The sequence below is a fragment of the Typopeltis vanoorti genome, chromosome 9 (assembly GCF_054136105.1).
Source record: "Typopeltis vanoorti isolate ZY-2024b chromosome 9, IOZ_Tvanoo_1.0, whole genome shotgun sequence".
Classification (NCBI taxonomy): Eukaryota; Metazoa; Arthropoda; class Arachnida; order Uropygi; family Thelyphonidae; genus Typopeltis; species Typopeltis vanoorti.
In genome coordinates, this window is record NC_143557.1 from 25075825 (window position 1) to 25097986 (window position 22162).

A 22162-nucleotide genomic window follows, 5' to 3' on the forward strand; every position below is an offset into this window, starting at 1 on the left:
ATGTCAACTCATCAAAAGTCAGTTCTAAAAAGCAATTCGGCAAATAAATAATTTAATGAATGGAAATTCATCAAAAAGGCAATTTATTGAATAACAATTCGTCAAACTACATGTCATCAACAATGTTGTACACAACAACAATGGTTGTTGAAAAAGACTGAAATCAAAACTGACAAATTTTTACATCTTAACTATAAAATTTCATTAAATTTCATTTGGCCAGATCAGAATTACTAACATAATTTCAAAACATTACAAAAATGTTAAATGAGTGATCCAGTTGGAACTAAAATTGAATTGCACAGCCAACTTCAAATTCAACTGTCAGAGTGTTATTGTAATATATCATTTCGACATGTTCTACCTTTGTAACACCGAATTTATTCAAATCTGACTAAAATTCATTCCATATAGCTGGTGTGAGTGCATATAGAAGTTGCATACTACTACTACACCATCATATGATCATCGTCAAATTCCTGCCATGTATCCTCAAGGGGTGTACAGGATATGATAGTACTACATGAAAAAAATTACATCATTACTAACTTCCTATCTACAATTTTCCTCCAAATCAGTCTGTTACTTGTCAAGACTCCAACATTATCAGATCTTATATTTCTATCGTCTAAGGCACTTTGTACTGTATCAATCCACCTATATCTTGATCTTCCTCTGGGTCGTTTTGCTGCCAACCTGGCAGAGAACATTTGTTTTGCTAATCTTTCTTTGCCCATTCTGTTTAAGTGACCATACCACCTGAGATTAGCTCTGCTAATGCATTCCTGAATGTTGACAATGTCAAGTTCTTTCCTAATATCCTCGTTTTTAATATGATATTGCCATTGATGCTATCTGTTCACGCCTATAATCTTTCTCAGGACTCTCATATCTGCGGTCTCTAGTCTTTGGACAAGTGTTTTACTTCTGACCCAGCTCTCAGATCCATAAGTTAAAACTGGTTTGAACACTGTCTTGTATACAGCTAATTTAATGTTCCGACTAATTTCTCTCTTATTCCATATGAACTTATTCAATTGACTTCTCACCATACCAGCTTTGCTGATTCTGTTGTCTATTTCTATATTTAATTTACCATCTTCAGTAAAAATTGTGCCTAAATAACTGAAATGTTTTACTTGTTCCACGGGTTCTCCATTCTCAACACAGTTGACATTTTTAATGATTCTGCCTATTTTCATTGTCTTTGTCTTTTTAATGCTGACCTTCATACCATATCTATTACAACAGCTATTCAATTTAGTCAGAGAATCTTGCAGACTTGTAGCGGATTTATTTAGAAGTATAACATCATCTGCATAAATCAAAGAGCTGATATTAACATCTCCAATTTTGATATCATGTTCAATACCACTTTCCTTCATAATTTGATCCATATAGATAATGAATAACAGAGGGGATAATGTACATCGTTGTCTCACACCTGATTTAACATTAAACCATCTTCCTGTACTCCTTCAATTCTAACTGCTGACTTATAACTCAAATAAAGACTAAGTATTGCTTGATATAATGCCCCATTGACACCATATAACTGTAGCGTATTGAATAGTTTCTCTCTTGGCACCTTGTCATATGCCTTTTCCAAATCGACAAAACTTAAATACAGATCTCTGTTATATTCCCATGCTTTCTCGACTATTTGTCGTAAAGTGAAGATCTGATCCTGACAGCCTCTAATTGGCTGAATCCAGCTTGTTCTTCACCAAGCTTTTCTTCCATAATTCTTCTCAACCATTTCTCAAGTATACTTGCATAGATCTTGCCAGGAACACTCAGTAGGGAAATACCTCTGTAATTCTCACATTCAGTTTTATTTCCATTTTTATATATGGGTACGATGAGAGCTCTACACCAATCATCGGGAATTCATCCCTCTGTCCCGGCTTTCTGAACTATGCAGTGCAGCCACTGTAAGACTCTTATACCACCATACTTCAGCATTTCTGGTCGAATATCATCTACTCCTGCTGCCTTTCCACATTTCAAGCCTTTGATGGCTTTTTCTACTTCAAGTATGGATATGTATTCCTGACTGCATGCCTGGTCAGTGTTTTTTATCACTGTGCTGTCATCACTGCTTGTTTCATTTAGCAGTTTTTCAAAATAATTACTCCATACTTCAAGGATATCTTTTATTCCAGTTTTTATATCACCTTTATCATCTCTAACTCCTTTTACAGCACTCTTTCCTCCATTCCTAAGTTTCTTCAACAACCTTCAGAATATTTTCCCACCTTCTTGATATTTATTTTCTATATTCTTGCCAAAGTAGTCCCATGACTTTTGTTTAGCTAGTTTTACACGGTGTTTAGCATTCTTGCATTTGTCTCTGTATTCTCTAAGAGCACAAGCTGACTTATTTGACAGGAACTTTTGATATACTTTCTTCTTTTCCTTCACTGCCTCTTTAACTTCCTGTGTCCACCAGGGAGTTCTGATTTTTTTATCCTTGCAGACAACCTCCCCATATGCCTCTCTAGCTGAATCAATCAATGTTTTCTTCAGAGTTTGCCACTGAATCTCCAAGTTTTGATTCCTGTTCTCAAACTCTTTCATTTTTTTTTCAATAATCTTTGTGTATTTTAGTCTACAGTTCACATCTGAGAGCTGCTGAACTTTTATTCGCTTTAAAACTTTCTTACATGTTATTCTTTTCAATATGAAATTCAATTTTATCATGCTCAAGACTAAATAGTGATCACTTCCAATTTCAAATCGTCTGTACATTCTGGTGTCCTGCACCAGGGAGAAAACATCACTATCAACAATAACATAGTCAATGAGACGTTTCTTATTCCTTGCCTATTCTCTCCATGTGAATTTGTGCACATTTTTATGTTGGAACATGGTGTTAGTAATAACCAGTCCATGTCCTGAGCAGAAATCCAATATATATTTGCCATTATTATTAGCTTTGCTCTTTTCTCCAAATTTTCCCAAAATATTTTTGTATGTCTCACAATCATTTCCTACTCTGCTATTCAGATCCCCAACAAGGACCAACTTTTCCTTTTTCATTGTGTCAGTTGCTTTTTCTAAAGCCTCAAAAAATTCCTCCACTTCTACCTTAGTAGAACCTTCTGTGGGACCACAGGCACAAATAAGTCTCATTGTCCAGTTCCCTATTCTCATATTTGCCCACATCACTCTACTTGAGTCCGCCTGCCATTCAAGAAGATTAGCCTCGTATTTTGTGTTAAATACTATGGCTACTCCTTCTTTTCCTTGATTATCATTGCCTGAATATTTCATTTTGTATTTATTGCTCAGAAAGATCTCACCAGTTTTTGTCTTTTTTTGTTTCAGTCACCCCTATTATGTCGATCTGGTACTTATCTAATTTCTCAGCTAGCTCCATTTCTTTGCCATTCAGGCTTCTTATGTTGATAGTACCGATCTTTAACTCTGGTGATGTTGAGTTGGGGTTTGTTTTCAGATTTGTTCCAGTAGCTGACTTTTCGCTGTTCACCCTGGTTCCCTGGTGAAAACAGTGGGGACCTTGTTTAACTGGGCGACGCCCCAGCCGGCATGAAATTTTGTCATGTTGTACCATCATTTTTTATTTTGCTTTAACCAATAAGAATACAATTTGGTCGGCTAAATCCAAATTGCCAGCCCATCCTCGTTCATTCAGTATCCAAGTGGATACCCAACAGGGTGCACCACGAGAATTTGAGGATTGGACATTAGGTCAGAAGCCCGGGTCGGTTCTCCGCATTCCTTTAAAGGCTCTGTGGAGGTCTCCTCTTAGTTATACAGCTTTGACCCTTAAGCACCCCTACACCTAACTACTACATCTAATAATAGCTAAGTACTACTACACCTAATAATAATAATAATAATAATGGAGTCTCCATAGTTCAGTCAGTATAAATGAAACCCTTGAGTTGAAAGATGGGTTTGAATCCCATCTATAACATGAATAATTATTATCAGACTTTTTCAACTTAAGGCAAGTTAGCAGGTCTCATACAGAGACGGCAGGGATTTTCCTCCTGGAAACAGGCGCAAACCAGTCCCATGAATATACATATTTACAGACGGGAAACACTTACAGGATATGAAAGGCAATACAAAACCATGTTGTTCTATAATTATTCCTTAGTAATGTAGCATTGCTATCCCACCAACCGTTAGATTGATGAGAGAAGATGACAGGTAATAATAATAACCATTATTAATACTACTTATAGAAATAATAATAATGCAACTACTATATATATATATATAAGCTTATATATCCCCAGCTGTTGGGTAAAACCTCTCCCATTATGGGAGGTTTATGGGTCTTTTCCCATGATGACCCATTCCATCTCAGGATAGTATTAATAATAATAATTATTAGTAATAGTAGCCTTTACTAATAATTATTAATAAAGGCTATTTTAATAATAATTATTAGTCCTTACTTTCCTAATTAGCCTTTAATTAGGAAAGTAAGGATTCTGTGTGATAAAGTATTCATGTCGATATAAAGATTTTTTACGTAATATTTGGCTGAGTGCAAAAGTAAAAAAAGAAAAAAATTACCACAGACACATGATATATATAAATAAAAGGGATATCATGCTAAGCTTCAACTGCGTCACAAGTTAATCTAATAAAAACTACATTTTTTTTTTATTTTCCCCTTTATCCAAGTGTGAGCAAACAAAGTTTGCGCCTGAAAGTATCTTCAGGACTGGGTTAAGGTGGTACAACACCAGGGCAACTCATTGCAAAGGTGGAGCAAGATACCAACACTCCTGTCTCAGTATCTCCTATAATGCAAAAAAAAAAAAAAAAAAACACATCTTCATGCGGATATGTCTAATGTTATACATTTTCAACATCTTTCTCTAAATCCAGAGTAAATTATTAAAAAAGGGTGGCACACCAATTGGCAATTCCTATAGGTGGAGATGACCTGCTAATGCTTCTGCCTGATATCTCCACTTGGGCCTGGCTCCCACTGAAGAGACCTCAATAGAGGTCGAAACTAGTCTGGGTAGTGGTCCTTCCCTTAATGCATAACATTAGACATATCCGCAAGGAGATGCGTTTTGCATTATAAGAGATACTGAGACAGGAGTGTTGGTAACTTGCTCCACCTTTGCAACGAGTTGCTCTGGTGTTGTACCACCTTAACCCAGTCCTGAAGATACTTTCAGGCGCAAACTTTGTTTGCTCACACTTGGATAAAGGATTAAACTAAATTTATTATACTCTAACCAAGTGAAAAATAAACTTTCAACATCTTTCTCTAAATCCAGAGTAAAAATTATTAAAAAAGGGTGGCACACCAATTGGTAATTCCTATAGGTGGAGATGACCTGCTAATGCTTCTGCCTGATATCTCCACTTGGGCCTGGCTCCCACTGAAGAGATCTCAATAAAGGTCGAAACTAGTCTGGGTAGTGGCCCTTCCCTTAATGCATAACATTAGACATATCCGCAAGGAGATGTGTTTTGCATTATAGGAGATACTGAGACAGGAGTGTTGGTAGCTTGCTCCACCTTTGCAATGAGTTGCCCTGGTGTTGTACCACCTTAACCCAGTCCTGAAGATACTTTCAGGTGCAAACTTTGTTTGCTCACACTTGGATAAAGGATTAAACTAAATTTATTATACTCTAACCAAGTGAAAAATAAACTTTCAATATTTTCCCCTTGTCCCCAAATTTGGAGCCCATATCACTTCAGTGATATGGGTTCCAAATTTCTCATGTGGAAGATATATATATATATATATATATATACACACACACACACACACACACACATGATGCCTTAGTAGTCTTAATATATTAATTTATTTCTTAATTTCTAAATACTAGCTGTGGTGGTGGTAGTGGCCAGTAGATGGCACTGATGTTGATGATTGGTAGTAGAAGTTCGGTGTAGTGGTGGAGACGGAGAGTTGTACAATAGGTGTCCTCCCGTGATGAGTCTTCGGACTCCTTGGAGGTGTCACGAATAATAATAATAATATTTGAAACATTCTGTGTATTACAATCCCACCTAATGCAACTGATTTTTGAAATTTGTCTACTGTTAGACTGTTTGTAGTAAATAAATATACAGTTTGCCAATACTGAAACTTTGTCTTTTAAATTTTCATAGCAGTGTGTGCCACAGATTAGAAATTTGCAAAGAAGCATTAATAGTATTTTATTACAAAACAGCAAAGTAGAAAAAAAAAAAAAGATTTTACAACATATTTAAAAGAAAATAAACTAAGATTCTGTGTAAACAGAAATGTAGAAAAATTATTTCATGCAATTCAGCTTCCTTCCTTCCTGTTTTTTAAGGTAGGAAAATAATATTAACCTTTATAGCTAACTTTCATGACATAAAGATAAGACTTTTTAAGTACAAACAATAATAGGTAATGTATTAGTAAAAATTACAAATTTTGCTAATCGCCATTCCCTAAACAACTGAATACTGGGATTCAGAAAGAATAAAAAATAGTGGTTGGAATAATAAAATAGCAAAGAGGTAGTATGGATATAGAGAGATAAGAGAATTATTATTTCATTCCTCTTGACAGGTAAAATGAATTTGTAGATTTCAGATACTGAAATATGAAGGAATAAAAAAGTAGATAATTATTCAAATTAAGTGGATATTGAATCCAACATTATTTCAAACCCGAATAGAGAAACTACAAGAGTTTCGTGCTGAATATAGAAACTATAAAAGTTTCGGCAGATCCAAGCATAAGCAAACCTTTCATGACAATGGCGACTCATAGTAAAGGTGGTGCAACCTCCAATCACTATCCTTAGTATTTCCCATAATGTAAAACACATCTCCTAGTGGAGATGTATCATGTTATACATTATGGGGGGAGGGGCTCACTACCCAGACCAGTTTTAAACTTTTTTGAGGTCTCGTCAGTGGGAACCAGACCCAGATGTATGTGAATATTCAGGTTATAGTGATGCAGAGCTTATACTTTACATACGAGTTGCCAGAAAAAGGTGTCACATCACAAAAGGCACCAAGAATTACTGAAAAAAGAGAGCCAAAAGGCTACACTTCGGCGATGCACAATTATTCAAATTAAGTGGATATTGAATCCAACATTGTTTCAAAGCCGAATAGAGAAACTACAAGAGTTTTGTGACGAATATAGAAACTATAAAAGTTTTGGCAGATCCAAGCATAAGCAAACCTTTCTACAACCTGAGTATTCACATACATCTGGATCTGGCTCCCACTGACGAGACCTCAAAAAAGGTCGAAACCGGTCTCGGTAGTGACCCTCCCACCATAACGAATAACATCATACATGTCTGCTAGGAGATGTGTTTTATATTATGGGAAATACTAAGGATAGTGATCAAAACTTGCTCCACCTTTACTACGAGTCGCCCCTGTCACGAAAGGTTTGCTTACACTTGGATCTGCTGAAACTTTTATAGTTTCTATATTCAGCATGTAACTCTTGTAGTTTCTCTACTTAGCTTTGAAATAATGTTGGATTCAATATCCACTTAATTTGAATAATTGTGTATCACCGAAGTGAAGCCTTTTGGCTCTCCTATTTCAGTAATTCTTGGTGCCTTTTGTGATGTGACACCTTTTTTGGCAACTCGTATGTAAAGTAAAAGCTCTGCATCACTACAACCTGAGTATTCACATACATCTGGGTCTGGCTCCCACTGACAAGACCTCAAAAAAGGTCGAAACTGGTCTGGGTAGTGACTCCCACATAATGTATAACATCATACATTATGGGGGAGTCCAATTCTTCTGCTAATTAAAGAAATTAGCAGAAGGATTGGACTTGCCAATCCTTCTGCTAATGCTAATCCTCAATGGAGCATTTGGGAAAATTCCCAAGACAGTTGGATATTTGTTTAGCGCCATATTATGAACTTAATAAAAAATTGCAGCATAGTGGTAAGCAAGGTTTTATTACTGACTTCTTGATAACCAAACCAGCCAAAGTATGTAATGAGAATTATACAAATGATATCCAAGAGATAAAGTGATGATGACATCCGACCACTTATAAATAAAGATCATCTACGAAATGTTCACTTTGAAGACAGTGATGATGATTAAACATTTATGCATTATGTAATGAAGTTTACGTACAATTTGTAATTTTATAAATTTATATTATGTATTTATTTCATAGTTTATATTTTCAAAACTTACATGAATTACCTGACTTAAATAAAATATATTTTGTTGAGTATGCCATTGTTGTTTATATAATTTAAAAAAAAAAAAAAAACGATTTCAGAACATAACCCTACTTTTTCTGTGTGATCTCAGTCTCACATAAAGCGATTTATGTAACGCGCCATTTCTATGGAACTTAATATCTGTGTTAGATGAGGATTATCTGTATTTCACAATGGCTAAGAAGTAGAATTATTACTGAAATGAAATGGAACATAAAACATAAATCAAATCCATATAGGATATATCTTAGATAAATTCATCATATATTTTACAAGGTTAAGAAATAGAATTATTATTATTGACATGTCGACTCTACAATTAACAACTAAAAATAATCTGTTTCGTTTTTTGTTTTCAATGTTTCTCGAGTCAAGAGGTTGCAACTCGGATATGTAGTATCTGAAAATACTACATCTTCAATTATTATCTGTATTTTCTTGTAGTATATAAAAAAAAATCACTCATCGTCATCAAATTCCTGCTATGTACCCTCAAGGGGTGTACAGGATATGATAGTACTACATGAAAAATTTACATCATTACTAACTTCCTATCTACAATTTTCCTAAAAATCAGTCTGTTACTTGTCAAGACTCCATTATCAGATCTTATATTTCTGTCATCTAAGGCACTTTGTACCGTATCAATCCACCTATATCTTGGTCTTCCTCTGGGTCGTTTTGCTGCCAACCTGGCAGAGAACACTTGTTTTGGTAATCTTTCCTCGCCCATTCAGTTTAAGTGACCATACCACCTGAGATTAGCTCTGCTAACGCATTCCTGGATGCTGACAATGTCAAGTTCTTTCCTAATATCCTCGTTTTTAATATGATATTGCCATTGATGCCATCTGTTCACGCCCCTAATCTTTCTCAGGACTCTCATATCTGTGGTCTCTGGTCTTTGGTCAAATGTTTTACTTCTGACCCAGCTCTCAGATCCATAAGTTAAAACTGGTTTGAACACTGTCTTGTATACAGCTAATTTAGTGTTCCGACTAATTTCACTGCAAAAAAATCACTGCATATTTTAAAAAGACATTTTCTTCAAGTTTAGATATGTGGCATACTTTTACCAAAATTTACACTAAAACATTTGCACCCCAAGTGATTTACTTCTGTAACAATTGTCTTGCAAATGATTTTGAAAATAAATTTTCTGAAATATCTGCAGGTTGAATGGGTCAATAATCCCCCCAAAATTTAAATTATGTAACACCTATACAACTTTTTAAAGAATTCTTTTTTTAAGATAATTTCATCAAATAATTTATAATTTTTTGATAATAAAAGTGAAACTGATTATTATAAATTAAGAAATAATTATTTAACATAAATATTGTATTAGCCTGTAAAAGAAATATCAATATTTCCGTTGAGGATGTCTGCTAATCAACAACTGAAAACGAAACATGACATTGCTAGCGTATTCTTCACTGATCACTTTAGGAACTCTACTGTAATCTCAATAATAGTGAGAGTAATCTAAGCCTGTGGCCTTTTCTTGAAGCTGAGATTATTATTGAATATTTGTTTTTCTGAACTTTTGAACAACTGAACTTTTGTTTTTGTGTCATAAATACAGTTTTACATGGTGTTTATAAAAAATAGCACTACTGAACTGTCTTTTTTTTCTTTCTTTTTTTTTTTTTTGCATGCATATAAAATTTTGCATGTAGAAAATATAAATAACATTTCTAAAACTTAGAGTAATTTCAGCAAACAGCTGATTTTAGTTTTCAAAGAGACAATCCGGAATTCAAAGTTCCTGCTTCAGCAGATAGAACAATATTATTTCCTTCTTTCTTTTGTTAAAATAAAGCAATAGCATTTGAATACTGCTTGTGAAAACTTAGAAATCAGTAGAAATTTAGACAGAGGAGTTATGTAATTCAGTTCCAGGAGAGAAGGAGGCAGTGAGGGATGCAGTTGAAAAATCTTCAAAATGAGCAAAAATTTTGAATTTGTCTGTATAGGATATCCTTCATATATTTCAATATCTACAGTTGTTACGAACTGGATATTATAGTAATATGCATTCTACAAATATATATATATATATATATATCATCTGTAACTATGAGAAATGAAAATTTTAATGTGATATACAGTGGAGTCGACAGAGACCAAAGAGCACAAGCAGGAGTCATGATGGATTCATAACTCCCTTTCAAAACAGTTAAAACATTATAAATTATGGAATGAAAGAATAATAGAAGCTAGAATAAAAATAGATAGAGGCTATTTAACAATAAATAGCCTCTATCTTCTTCTGGGGCATATAAACCTAATTGGTTTATATGCCCCAGAAGAAGGAAGAGAACAGGATAATATTGATTTTTATAATCAGCTACAAAACATATATAATAAAATAAATAAAAATGATTACATAATTTTAGCAGGAGACTTAAATGCAAGAATTGGAAATACGAAAATTAATAATAATATAGGAATACATGGAGAACACACTCTAAACAGAAATGGTAAAAAATTGATTGACTTTGTAGTTTATAATAACCTAAAAATAATGAATTCCTTCGATAAACATAAAGACATACATAAATATACTTGGGCAGCAAGAGGATGGAAATCAATATTAGATTACTTCATATTAAATGAAAAGACATCAAAATTTTCACTAGATGTGAGAGTTCACAGAGGATATGAAATAAGCAGTGACCACTTCCTTGTTAAAATAAAATTAAGATTACCACCTAAATGGCTACAAGTAACAAGAACAGAAAGAAAAATTGAAACATTTGTTTATAAAACTAGACTATTGAATGACACAAATGTACAATGGCTATATGAACAAAGAATTAACCAGTATCTAGGTAAAATAAAACAAAATGAAGAAACAGAAATAGAATGGCTTAATATAAAAACGATACTAAATGCAGCAGCAAATGAAAGCTTAGGAAAGACCAAAAAATTCAATAAAAGAAAAAAACTGAAGATCTGGGATGATACAATCAAAGAAATAATCAAAAAGAAAAAAGAAGCCTATCACAAATGGTTAAGCAGTAAAAGATTAGAAGATGAAATAGAATATAAAAGAATAAGAGCCATAGCTAAAAGAGAAGTCAGAAAAAGACAGAGAATCATGGAATTATTATTATTATTATTATTATTATTATTATTCAGGACCTCCCTCGATGAGTCAAAAGACTCATCGAGGGAGGTCCTTCCTAAGACATAAAGTCTGTCAAGACTCATCGAGGGGAGGTCCCCCCCTGAGAAACACAAAGTTTATCATACCACTCTTTAAAGTCACTGACCGTTCTCGCTCCCACCACTCCATCAGGCAATGCATTCCACGGCTCAACCACCCTCCACACAAAGAAACCACTCCTTACCCTCTTGCTCACAGTTTCCTTTCGTAACTTCCAGGGATGGCCTCTTGTCATCACTCCTTCCCGCTGATCAACCAAGCGAAAGAACTCCCCAGTGTCAACCCTGTAACCACCTCTCAACAGTTTAAAAGTCTCAATCATATCACCTCTCCTTCTTCTATCCACCAAACTCTGCAGTCCACATTCTCTCAGCCGATCCTCATAACTATCCTTGTACAGTCCTGAAACCATCTTTGTCATCCGTCTTTGTATCCTTTCCACAGTTAATTTATCCCCTTCAAATCCTGGGGACCAAATCTGAGAACAATAGTCCAAGTGTGGTCTGATCAGAGACTTATACAACGGAATGATAACCCTCTTATCTCTGCAGGTCAGTGTCCTTCTCATAATAGTAGCAATCCTCTGTGTTACCTTCACCACCTTTGCAATATGTCCCCTAAACTTCAGGTTTCTATCAATCATCAACCCCAGATCTCTTGTCTCCCCTACTTCCTCCAGTATAACTCCTCCCATAGAGTATGCAGCATCCCATCGATGTTTCCCAAACCTCAAGACCTTACATTTTGCTGCATTAAACTGACACCCCCATTCATTTGCCCATCTACCTAGCTTATTTAAATCCTCTTGCAGGGCTACTACATCTGCGCTATTACTAATAATCCTTCCCAGCTTCGCATCATCCGCAAACAACTGAATATCCCCCTGCAATCCACTGGCTATGTCATTGATATAAAGGTTAAACAATATAGGTCCTAGTACTGAGCCCTGTGGGACCCCACTTGTAACCCTCTGCCTCCTGGAAACTGCTCCACCATACACAACTCTCTGATACCTATCAGACAGCCAATCCTGAATCCAGTTGACCAATCTGACATCCAGACCCATGTGCTGCAACTTAAATATCAGCTTATCATGTGGCACCCTGTCAAATGCCTTCGCCAAGTCTAAGAAAATTGCAGTATATGCCTTTCCCTCATCTAATGCTCTTGTAACTTTATTATAAAAGGCTAGCATATTGCTAAAACAAGAGCGTCCTTTCACAAATCCATGTTGATTCTCACAGATAACATTACCCTCATCTGCCCAATGCTGTACACGGTCCCTCACTACTTTCTCCAAGATCTTAACAACTACTGATGACACACAGACTGGCCTAATTAGACACTTCCAGTCTGTTACCACCCTTATGCAATGGCACTATCTTACCTTCCTTCCATTCCCTGGGCACCTTTGCCAAAGCCAGACTTTCATTGTAAAGCCACGTTAAAGGTATTGTCAATTCGCTAGCACATTCTCTCAAAACTCGTGGCGAAATACCATCCAGTCCCACAGCTTTACTGACATCCAGAGTACTCAGTATCTGAAACACACTCTCCTCCTGTACCTCCAGACCTCGTACCAGTCCTATCCCTCTAGCATTAAAACTGACTCCTCTAGGATGCAATACTCCAATAAAGTGTTCATTGAACAATTCCACTATGTCCTCTGCATCAATCACTCTATTCCCATTTTTATCCCACAATATCATTCTTCCACAGTCATTTCTCCTCCTACTGGCCACATAGCTAAAAAATTCCCTAGGATTTTCTTTGGATCTTAGGGCCAATCTCCTCTCATATTCCAGTTTCGCTTTCCTTACCACACGAGTCACTCTTCTGGCCTGTGTCTTATATTCTTCACCCATCCTCTCTTCACCTGTCTCCTTATATCTCTTCCATAGCCTCTTTTTCGCATGCAGTTCCTGTTTAATGTTGTTTTTCATCCACTTTACTCCAAATTGCGCCCTCTTCTTCACTCGTGGTATACAACTTACCATTGCTGATAACAAATATTCTTTCACAATTTCCCACGCACTGGTGATATCCCGGCCGTCCAATTCCTCCCTCCATGAAACTTCCCGAAGTTGACGTCTAAGACTATTATAATCACCTGCCTTATAATTCCACATAAGTTCCCGTCTCTTTGATACTCCTGCATGTCTATTCATTTTCCATGTCAACACCATATGGTCACTCTCTCCAACTGGTGGGAGAGACGTCAACTCAGTTATTATCAACTCTTCTGATGCTATAACCAAATCCAAAATTTTTGAACCTCTTGTTCCCTCTGTTACATGTTGCCTAAGACATTTGTCCCTCAAGAATTCTAGAAATTCCATTCCCCTATTGTTACATGCATCTTCCTCTCTCCAATTTATACTACTGAAGTTAAAATCTCCCATAACAATCATTCTTCTTGCACTTGCCAAACTTAGATGTCTAAACATCTCCTGGTCCCCATCCTCTGTGCTCCTGGGTCTGTAGCAACACCCCACTAAATATCCTGTCTTGCCTACCTCTACCTCACACCATACGCTCTCAAAATCATTTGTCTCACTTCCTTCCAAATTTTCCACTCTTAGAGGACATAGGTCATCACTTATCATAAGCAGCACCCCACCACCACGCTTTCCCCTCCTATCCTGATGAAAAATGCTATACCCAGCGACTTCTATTCCTGTTTTTATATCCCCTTCTGTCAACCACGTCTCAGTGATCGCAATAATTTTTGGCAAGGCTGATGCTATCTGCGCGACCAATTCCTCTCCCTTATTCCGGATACTCCTGGCATTAGTATACAGCATATAAATGCCATTGTTTCTATACCCAGCCTTATCCCTTCTAGACTCCACTGGGCTCAGTGTTACCTGACATTGTCTCCCTTCTCCCAAGTATCCATTCCCACAAGAGGCCACCCCTGCTATCATCCTCCCTGGGACACACTGACTCTTTCAGAACAGCAATCTCTCCAGATGCCTACGTCCATCCTCATTCAAATGTAAACGGTCTCTCGCATACAACTCTCTTTCCTCAAACGCACTCCAAGCATCCACATATACCAGTCCTCTCTTGTCACACATTCTCGCTATTATGCCATTCAATATCACCGCTCTTCTGCTCAGCTCATCATTATCATACCTAGGCAACACACGCACACTATTTTTCCTCTCTCTGTCTTCTTTCGTACAGTCTCAAGCAAAAATCTCATATCTCTCGCTGCCCGACTTACATTACCACTCAAGTCATTCGTTCCTACCATCACAATCATCTCATCCACCCTTTCACCTCTCTTAATTGCCATAGCCACCCTTTCGATTGTTCCTCCTGGCAAACACTCCTCACGCATCCTATCTTGAACACCACGGATCATTGAGTCGCCATACATTATACCTCTTACCATTCCCTCGCTCCTATTGTTTCCATTCTCTCCTCTTCTTTCATTCCTATACCTCTCTCTTCTACTGTTTCCATTCTCTCCTCTTCTAGCACTCCCACACATCTCTCTTCTACTGTTTCCATTCTCTCCTCTTCTAGCACTCCCACACATCTCTCTCATTCCCTCTCTCCTACTGTTTCCATTTTCTCCACTTCTAGCACTTCCATATCTCTCTCTCATTCCATCTCTCCTGCTGTTTCCATCCTCTCGTCTGCTAGCATTCCCATACCTCTCTCTCATTCCCTCTCTTCTACTGTTTCCATTCTCTCCTCTTCTAGCACCCCCATACCTCTCACTCATACTCCTTAAATTCTCTCTCTCTCTCCTACTCTGATTCGCCTTGCATTTATCTTTTCCATTCTCCTAATCTTATCTTTCATACTTCTGCTCTCATTCACTAGACATTCCACCTCCTCTTTCAACTCATCTATCTCCCTCTGCAGGTCAGTCACTCTTAATCTAAATTCACTCTCCCATACAAAACCATCTCCTAAACTTCCACAGTCACTCACACCTTCCACACTATCAACTATTATTTTCTCATTCGCTCCTATCATACTACTTGTCTTCCTACATTCATTCTCCGTTCCTGGAGCAACAAAGTCGGATATCGATATATCTAATGTACTTATTTCCTCCAACTGCCTGCATTTTGCGCACATACGCTCTCCACTCTCTTTAACAAGCCACATATGTAATTCCCGAGAAGCATACATGCCGCAAGTACTGCATGCCACAAAGTCCCTTATGATATTGCTAATAATTGAGTTCTTAAATGGCGGAGGACTTGCCGTTACGCCACTTGCGACTGCTACTGAATCCACCATCATTCCTTACTGCCGAGTAGCATAATCTTTAATAATTATTCAATTAATAAATAAGAGGGGAAAAAAGTACAAACATCAGAACATTTAAGTACTAAATATAATTAAATAAATGAAATATAACTAAATACAGTAACTTAGCTTCGTTTTGTCTTCCACCGTTACGCGTTCGATTCCGACGGTACCAACATATATTGTATCGCGACAGCAACTAACTTCCAAAAAACAACCACTGAAGTACACTCGTATTCAGAGAAACAATTTAGCACTCAAAAACGTAGAAAAACGGGGAAAAAAGCGGACTATTCACCGATTAAAAATCACTTTCTTCTGCACAGCTCAAATTCACTGCCACGTGCTACGGCGACGCTAGCGCCACTCAACATAAATTTGTTTCTAATTTAGAACATGATTTATATAAAATAAGACCCAATGTATATAAGATTTTGAAACGCCTAAATGCAGATACCAAAGAAAACATAAAATTAAACACTGAATTGAAATTAGAAGAATTTCTAAATTACTACACAGAACTGTGGACAGACAAATATTTTAAAAAAGACAACTGGCAAACAATTAACGAAAATGAAAAGGAAATAACTGAAGAAGAATTAGAAATCAGCCTGAAAGAAACAAGAAACCAAAAATCACCTGGAGAAGATAAGCTAGGTTCAGAACTATATAAATACGCAGGAACAAGATTCAAAGGAAGACTCTTATTATTTTTAAATAAAATTTACTCAACTGGTATCCCCCCCCCCCCAATAGAATGGAAAAAAAGCAATTGTGATTCCTATCATTAAGAAAGGTAATAGAGATGACCCTAAAAACTATAGAGGTATCAGTATACTAAATTCATGTTACAAAATATACAGCAGAATCTTAAATAACAAACTAATGAAATATTCCGAAAACTTTATTCTAGAGGTACAAAATGGATTTAGAAAAGGACAATCATGTATAGACCCAGCCTTCTGCCTAAAATTAATAATAGAGAAAAGAAGAGAATATAATTTAGAAACACATATTGCATTTATTGACTTTGAAAAAGCATTTGACAAAGTTAAAAGAAACATATTATTTAACATATTAAAAGAAAGACAAATACCAAACAATATCCTAAAAGCGGTCACAAGTATATATGAAAATAATCAAATACAAATAAGATTAAATCATGAGATATCATATACAAGAGAGATAAACTAAGGGGTCCGACAGGGATGTCCCCTCTCAGCAACTCTTTTTAATATCTACTTAAATGAAATAATAATAAAATGGAGTAAAAATTTACATCAAGGAATTAAACTTTCACCTACAGTTAACTTAAACACGCTCCTCTCTGCAGACGACCAAATAATAATTATAAATTCTGAAGATAACTTACAGAAAGCTATTTTAAATCTAAATGAGATATCCAAAGATTATGGAATGATAATATCAACGGAAAAATCAAAAACTATGGCCTTTAAAGGACAAGATCCAGCAAGAACTAAAATAGTATTAGATAACAAGATCTTAGAACAGGTGAATTCATTTAACTACCTAGGATGTATGATCACTTATGAAAATGAAAAAGATATAAACATAAAAATTGCAAAATATTTAAAAATAACAGGAGTAATTAACTCTATATTTAAACCAAACCTAGTTCAAAAACAAACCAGGCTAAAAGTATACAATACATTAGCCCTACCGGTCTTAACGTATGGAAGTGAAATCTGGACAATAAAACAAAAAGACAAACAAAGATTAACAATAGCAGAAATGAAGTTTATGAGAAAAACTGCAAAGTATACCCTATTTGATCACAAAAGAAACGAAGATATTATGAAAGAATTAAACCAAGAACCAGTAATTGAAAAATTAAAAAATATAAACATAGATGGATGGAACACGTTCAAAGAATGAAAACAGAAAGATTACCAAAACAAGCCTTAAAGTACAAGCCATTAGGAAAAAGAAAACCAGGACGTCCTCTTAAACGATGACTTCTAAGGCCGGAACAGGCCATACTAGGCCTAAATCCTTGATACGTATGATGATGATGATGTTCATCTGTTGCAATTTTAATCAAAAGACAAAAGTGAACAATCCTTGCTAAAATATCAGATATAAATCTTTGATATTAAAAAGTCTCACAATCAGAAACAGAGTAATGCAATTTAACATCATTTGGTCTTCATAAAATAAAAAAAAATTTATTTCATGAATTAAGGATAAAATTCATCATCTGCATGAAGTAAAGAGCTAAGATTAATATCGCCAATTTCGATACAAGTTTAATACCACTTTCCTACATAATGTGATCCATATCTATATGGATCACATTAATCTTAAATGTAATATGTTCATCATATTACATTTAAGATAATGTACACCCTTGTTTCACATCTAATTTGATATCAAATCATCTTCCTGTACCTCCTCCAATTCTAACTACTGAATTACAACTCAAATATAGGCTATATGTACTGCTTGAAATAATGTCATTATACTATATAACTGTAGATCACATCAGATATTTTTATCAATGCTAAAGTTCCCCAGGGTTCTGTGCTCTCACTGATGATCCTCCCCATACATCAATAATATTCTCTCTCTCTCTCTCTCAAATCCAATCCATACTTTTCACCAATGAGAATACTCTCCATTCCTTCTTCACTCGAGAAAGCTTGCAGTACTTGAATGATTGAAGTTATCAGATCTTCCATAACCAATTTCTTAAACACTGATCCATTCTGAAGTAGGGTCAAGATAATGTAGTGAATTTCAGTGGTAGCAAAGCACATTGTAAAAATAATCATAATTTAAAATTATGAATCTTTTTACAATTGTTTCTCTATGCTAGTATATTATTAGTTTTGGTTTCGTAACACGCAAGATCAGCACTTGTGATGTGTCCATTACTGATACGTTAAAATGAAATGTAATGCATTGGAGATTTGATGTACTTACTAGATTCTGATAGTTGTGTTAATTTCAATCTTCTTTATTATAATTCATAATGGTTAAGTGCTGCAATATCTGTCGTTCTTTGTAAAGACATTCTCTTTTTGCTAACGACAATGTGTCTGCCATTTCTACCTAACTATTCTCACTTGCCATTTATGTAATGTGTGCATGCTCACCAAGAAGATTGATGGGTAATTGACAGTTGTGTGAGAGAAAGAGAAAGTGAGAGAGAGTTTAGTACCTAAAAAAATGGGGAAAAACAGTACAGAGAGAGAGAGATTGAATGGAAATTTGAGAACGGCAACCAGAGAATATTGTTTTTAGGAATTTCTTAAGAAAATGTGACATTCAGGAGAATGTTAATAGAAGATTCTGAAAAGGAATCTTAGCATTGTGAATCTTTTCGAATCATTGCGAAAGAGTTGAGACTGTCAACAAGTGATTAAAACTGTTGTTAACGAGACAATGCTTCTGAAGCTTTACAAGAAACTTGTTAGCAGACGCCTTCCAAAAAATTTAAAATTTTATAGGCTACCTCCATTCTTATGGAGGTATGACATCATATGACATCCTCCATTCTTATGGAGTATCTTTACAAAGAAACTTGTGAAACTTGCTCCAATGATGATGCAAGAATAATCTTTAAATAGACAATGGTTTAAGTTTATCTCTATTATGAGAGATAAGAAAGATTAGCAGATTGAAAAAGTATTAACTTTTAATTATATGTAATTCCATTTTTTTTTTTTTTTTTTTTTGTTAGGAAAAGATTCAATTTTTTGTTATCTTACATTAGCTAATAAGGTGGTGCTTTTTTTTTTTTTTTTTTAGAATTTTCTGTTTAAACATCAAGACTTTTCACATGAGTTTTCTGCTCTTGTATTCTTTTTTTTTTTTTTATAAAGTCACATCAAATATACCACAACTTATGGCATGTCCAACAAATAAATGCAAACAGAAACTAGAAAGAATAAATGCAACTCTAAAGCTGAAGAAAAGGCAGTCATTTTAATCATGTCGACATTCAAAAAATATGCAATGATCATTCCCTCCCCATTCTCACCCTACTCTGCACAGTACATAGGACTTAGAAGTTATCCACTGCTAACCTTTACTAAGTGATACTGTGCTCAGACTTGAGCACCTCGATTTGTAGAATTGGACAAAGAGTCAAAACATTATGGTTCTTCTCATGATGAGTAGTGGGTATATGGAATGGATCACTATTGGATGTTATGTATACTTCTTAAGTAAATGTGTTCACACACAAAATAGATATGTAAGCAATGAGTGACAAGAAGGGGACTGTCCTTCTATGAATTCTCCAACATCCTGGAGGTGCCTGTATAAGAATAATAAAGCAGTATATGTAACACAATAACACAATAAAAAGAGTTCATTTCTTGTTAACAGAACGTGTAATTTTAATGTGATGTGTTTGTCCGACATTTACTTTGTTAGCTTTAAATAAACTTCAAAATTAAAGGGTTTTTTTTTTTTTAAAGTAGCATTAACTCTAAAGCTGAAGAAAAGGCAGTCATTTTAATCATGTCGACATTCAAAAAATATGCAATGATCATTCCATCCCCATTCTCACCCTTAAAAACTTAAAAGCATACAGTTAATAAAAATTCACAGCAAGTGGCATTTTTTCCACCCATATAGTTGTACTTCATATTAGCAGCTAATATCATTTAATATTTCATTTTGCATACTGAATTTGGATAGTGAATGCTTTTTAAATAAGCAACATTTGAAATGAGGTTTCCACATGACAATGTGAAAAGCACATCATTTATTCTGGAGATCCAGTCAAGGAGAGAGGATTTCCGTCCCCATTAACGGCCAGTGATAAAATCATGAATTGTTTCTCTGGTTTTAATGTGTTCATTACAGTGTAGGCTGGCTGTAAAACTACGGAGAGGAAGAGATAAAGATGTTATTAAAGATATATAAACATTTATTTTGAAAACTCACCTCAATTCCTTTAATTGCTGTTTCTAAACCTTTCTCTATTTCTGAAATTTCAAGCTGTTTTGCCAGTACACCTGAACGCACTTCCTAAATATAAAGTTTAATTCTTCTTTTAATAAAATATTATATCTTATTATCTGGAAAAAAAAAAAGTTAACTTGATTAAATTAAAGCTCTCCATGGAATGACTATGCACACTGAGAGGAGGGCTGTGCAGTTAACATAAAACATTACCTATTATAGTCAACTCTCACTATAGCAAACTTGTTAGGACAACCAAATTAGTTTGTTATAGTGAATAAATAAAATAGTGAATTCATGCACAGATGAAAAAGCTTCACGTTCAAATCCTGCCATGAGCATGGATGTTTATAATAGTCCTTAGGCGGGAGATGAATTTTATCACATAGTGTGAGACCACTATTCTACTTACTAGAGGTCAGATGTGGCAAAGGTAGCCTGTTTGGTCTCTAGAATAAGGTTTTTGGATTATGTAAAAAATAAATAAAAATAGAAAACAAGAAATCCTTAGCCCACCCACAATATCAACGTACTATATGTTTAAGTACAACCTACCGTAGGTAGGAGTGACATAAAAAAAAAGTGGGTTTGTTATAGCAGCTCTATAGTGTGTGTCTACTATATATATCTGTATTATGTAATCTACTATATTATAGTGATGAATGAAGTGGAGGTGACTAGTCTATTACAGAACCTTAATGTGAACACATCTATGGGATTGGATGGTATACCGACACGGGTCTTGCGTGAAGCGGCTAAGGAATTATCAGTGCCCTTGACCATGTTGTTTAATCTGAGTCTCAGGTCTGGTTTAGTCCCGAAGGTGTGGAAAGAGGGGAAAATAGTTTCACTGCATAAAGGAGGATCCAAGACTACGGTTGCAAATTACCGACTGATCAGCATATCAGGAGTCGTTGTCAAGGTCTTGGAGAAAGTAGTCAAGGGAAAAATACATGAATTGATTGATGAAAATGAGATACTGTACAGGGGACAGCATGGCTTTGTGAAGGGTAGACCATGCTTCAGTAACTTGCTCAAGTTTTATAACAAGGTGACGGCTGAACTGGATAAGGGAAATGAGTTTACAATGATACTGCTGGACCTGGCAAAGGTGTTTGACAGGATACCACATGGAATACTAATCCGTAAACTACAACATATGAGAATGGATATAGGGTTGGTGAGATGGATAGGTGGTTGGTTGATGGAGAGATATCAAAGAGTAGTTTATTCAGGAGTAGAGTCCAAAAGACGGCCTGTGACTAGTGGTGTGCCGCAGGGTTCTGTTCTTGGACCACTGCTGTTTAATCTGTTCATTAACGATATAGGGAAGGATCTAAGTGGAACAATTCATTTGTTCACTGATGATGCAAAGTTGGGTAGGGCAATAGTGAATGCAGAAGATGTCAAAGTCTTGCAGGATGACTTAGATAGATTGGAGTTCTGGGCTAAGGAGAATGGATGTCAATTTAATGTGACAAAATGTAAGGTTATGCATTTTGGGGTGAAAAGATTAGCAGCAGTATACCACGTTGGTGGAACTGTACTCCAAGAGATTGATGAGGTCAGGGACTTGGGA

The 22162-nt window shown here is 35.6% G+C and overlaps 1 protein-coding gene across 2 annotated transcripts in view; it reads right to left on the reverse strand.

Moving 5' to 3' along the window:
* Window positions 1-22162, reverse strand: part of LOC150102935 (intraflagellar transport protein 38-like) — a 232937-nt gene that overhangs the window by 78624 nt on the left and 132151 nt on the right. For both annotated transcript variants that reach the window (XM_090397326.1, XM_090397327.1), the window contains exon 6: window positions 20566-20649. In XM_090397326.1, the coding sequence (XP_090253452.1) occupies window positions 20566-20649 (84 nt within the window). The remainder of the gene's footprint in view (window positions 1-20565; window positions 20650-22162) is intronic.